The sequence below is a fragment of the Chiloscyllium plagiosum genome, chromosome 1, assembly GCF_004010195.1.
Source record: "Chiloscyllium plagiosum isolate BGI_BamShark_2017 chromosome 1, ASM401019v2, whole genome shotgun sequence".
NCBI classification, from domain to species: Eukaryota; Metazoa; Chordata; class Chondrichthyes; order Orectolobiformes; family Hemiscylliidae; genus Chiloscyllium; species Chiloscyllium plagiosum.
In genome coordinates, this window is record NC_057710.1 from 4,806,442 (window position 1) to 4,809,306 (window position 2,865).

General features: G+C 46.4%; 1 protein-coding gene across 1 annotated transcript in view; it reads left to right on the plus strand.

The window, feature by feature from the left end:
- Window positions 1-837: 837 nt before the first annotated feature.
- The window catches only part of LOC122554658 (dysferlin-like), a 283,205-nt gene continuing 281,177 nt past the window's right edge, over window positions 838-2,865 (plus strand). The window contains exon 1 of the mRNA XM_043700348.1: window positions 838-917. Coding sequence (XP_043556283.1) covers window positions 838-917 — 80 coding nt within the window. The remainder of the gene's footprint in view (window positions 918-2,865) is intronic.

Here is a 2,865-nt window from a genome sequence, read left to right on the forward strand (position 1 = left end):
AGGGCAATGAAGAAGGCTTTTGGCACACTGGCCTTCATCAGTCAGGGCATTGAGTATAGATACTGGGAAGTTATGTTGTAGTTGAACAGGATGTTGGTGAGGCCGCATTTGGAGTATTGCGTTCAGTTTGGTCACCTTGTTATAGGAAGGGTGTTATTAAACTGGAAAGAGTGCAGAAAAAAAATTACAAGGATGTTACCTGGACCCAAGGGTCTGAGTTATAGGGAGAGGTTGGACAAGCTAGGACTTTTTTCTTCAGAGGGTAGGAGGCTGAGGGGGGATCTTACAGAGGTGTATAACATCATGAGAGGCCTGGATAGGGTGAATACACTTTTTTTTTCCCCAGGGTTGGCGAATCGAGGATTAGAGGGCATCAGATTAAGATTGGAGGGTAAAGAAGAAAAGGTAATCTGAGGGTCAACCTTTGTAGACAGAGGGTGGTGCGTATATGGAATGAGCTGCCAGAGGAAGTAGTTGAGGCAGGTACATTAACATTTAAAAGGCATTTGGACAAATACATGGATAGGAAAGGATTAAAAGGATATGGGTCAAGTGCAGGGAATGGGGTTAGCATGGACCAGTTTGGGCAAAAGGGCCTGTCTCCCTGCTGTAGGACTCTATGACTCTATGATCCTATGACTTTCCTTTGGCCTCAACACCACACATTTTAGACAGGAGTTCAAGGCTTGGAAGGAAAGATAGATTCGTACCAGTGACAAAGCTCTTGGAGTGAATGAGGATGCTGAGATTTTTGATCCTTCGAGCAGGGAAAATTAAAGAGGAGAGTTCATGGAGTCATGGAGTCATGGAGTCATGGAGCCATGGAGTCATGGAGCCATGGAGCCATCGAGTCATGGAGTCATCGAGTCATCGAGTCATCGGGTCATCGAGCCATTGAGTCATCGAGTCATCGAGATGTACAGTACAGAAACAGATCCTTCAGTCCAATTTATCCATACCGGCCAGATATCCTAACCTAATCTAGTCCCATTTGCCAGCACTTAGTCCATATCCCTCTAAACCCTTCCTATTCAGAAACCCATTCAGATGCCTTTTAAATGTTGTAATTATACCAGTCTCCACCACTTCCTCTGGCAGCTTATTCCATACCCATACCACCCACTGTGTGAAAAAGTTGCCTCTTAGGTCCCTTTTAAATCTTTTCGCTCTCACCCTAAACTTCTGCCCTCCAGTTCAGGACTCCCCCACCCCAGAGAAAAGACCTTGTCTATTTACCCTATCCATGCCCCTCATGATTTTAAAAACCACTATAAGGTCACCCCTCAGCCTCTGACGCTCCAGGGAAAACAGCCCCAGCCTATTCAACGTCTCCCTATAGCTCAAATCCTCCAACCCTGGCAACATCCTTGTAAATCTTTTCTGAACCCTTTCAAGTTTCACAACATTCACACCAGAATTGCAAGCAATATTCCAAAAGTGGCCCTAACCAATGTCCTGTACAGCCGTTCGATGCCCTCCCAACTCCTATACTCAATACTCTGACCAATAATGGAAAGTTGTGCAAAAGTGATGAAACTATTTGTTTCCACTGGAGGATGCGGTGTACATGTTTTACAGAAATGCATAAACTATCAGGAAGTGAAACTGGTAATTCAGATCTGCTGACCGATGCCACAGTTTGTGCTCCACACCATCCTCCTCTCCCTCTGGCCTTCATTTAACCCAAGCAACAAATCCCTCAATTCCTTTTTCTTATATCTAGTTATCTAGCTTCCCCTTAAAAACATCGAAGCTATTGTCCCAGCAATCTCCTGTGGTGCTCATTCCCACATTCTGACTCCTCTGGGGAAAATCATTTCTTGACAGCATTCAGCATTGGAGAATCGGGATTGGGAGTGGGAGCAGGCAATTCAGCTCTTCAAGCCCGCTCTGACATTTAACATGATCATGGCTGACCATATCCTGGCCTAAACTCCATTCTCCTGCCTGATCTCCATAGCTCTTTATTCTGCTTTTGTATCAGAAACATAGCGATTTCTGTCTGGAATCTGTTGCACTCTGGGGCAGTGAGCTCCACAGATTCCCAACCCTCTGAGAGGTGTAGTGTCTACACATCTCAGTGTTGAACCTACCTCCTCTCACTCCATGTCTATGAGCTTGTGTTTGAGAAGGTCCCAAAAAAGGGTACATCTGTTCACCATCCACTTTATCAATCCCCTTTATTACTTTATATCACAGCCCCGCTTCATTCCCCTGACCTACAGTGACTAAAAGGTCAAGTTATTCAACCGTTCCTCGTGCATCACACCTTTCATCTCAGGAATCAAACTGGTGACCCTCCTCTAAGGCCCTGAGAATGTCATCGGGAACAGAAGGCCCTGTGAATGTCACTGGGAACAGAAGGCCCTGTGAATGTCACTGGGAACAGTTGCCCCTGTGAAGGTCACGGGGAACAGTAGACACTGTGAATGTCACTGGGAACAGTAGATCCTGTGAATGTCACTGGGAAAAGTAGACACTGTGAATGTCACTGGGAACAGTTGACCCTGTGAATGTCACTGGGAACAGTAGACCCTGTGAATGTCACGGAACAGTAGACCCTGTGAATGTCACGGGGAACAGTAGACACTGTGAATGTCACGGGGAACAGTAGACCCTGTGAATGTCACGGGGAACAGTAGCCCCTGTGAACGTCACGGGGAACAGTAGACCCTGTAAATGTCACTGGGAACAGCACACCCTCTGAATGTCACTGGGAACAGTAGACCCTGTGAATGTAACTGGGAACAGTAGACCCTCTGAATGTCACTGGGAACAGTAGATCCTGTGAATGTCACTGGGAACAGTAGCCCCTGTGAATGTCACTGGGAACAGTAGACCCTGTAAATGCCACTGGGAACAGCA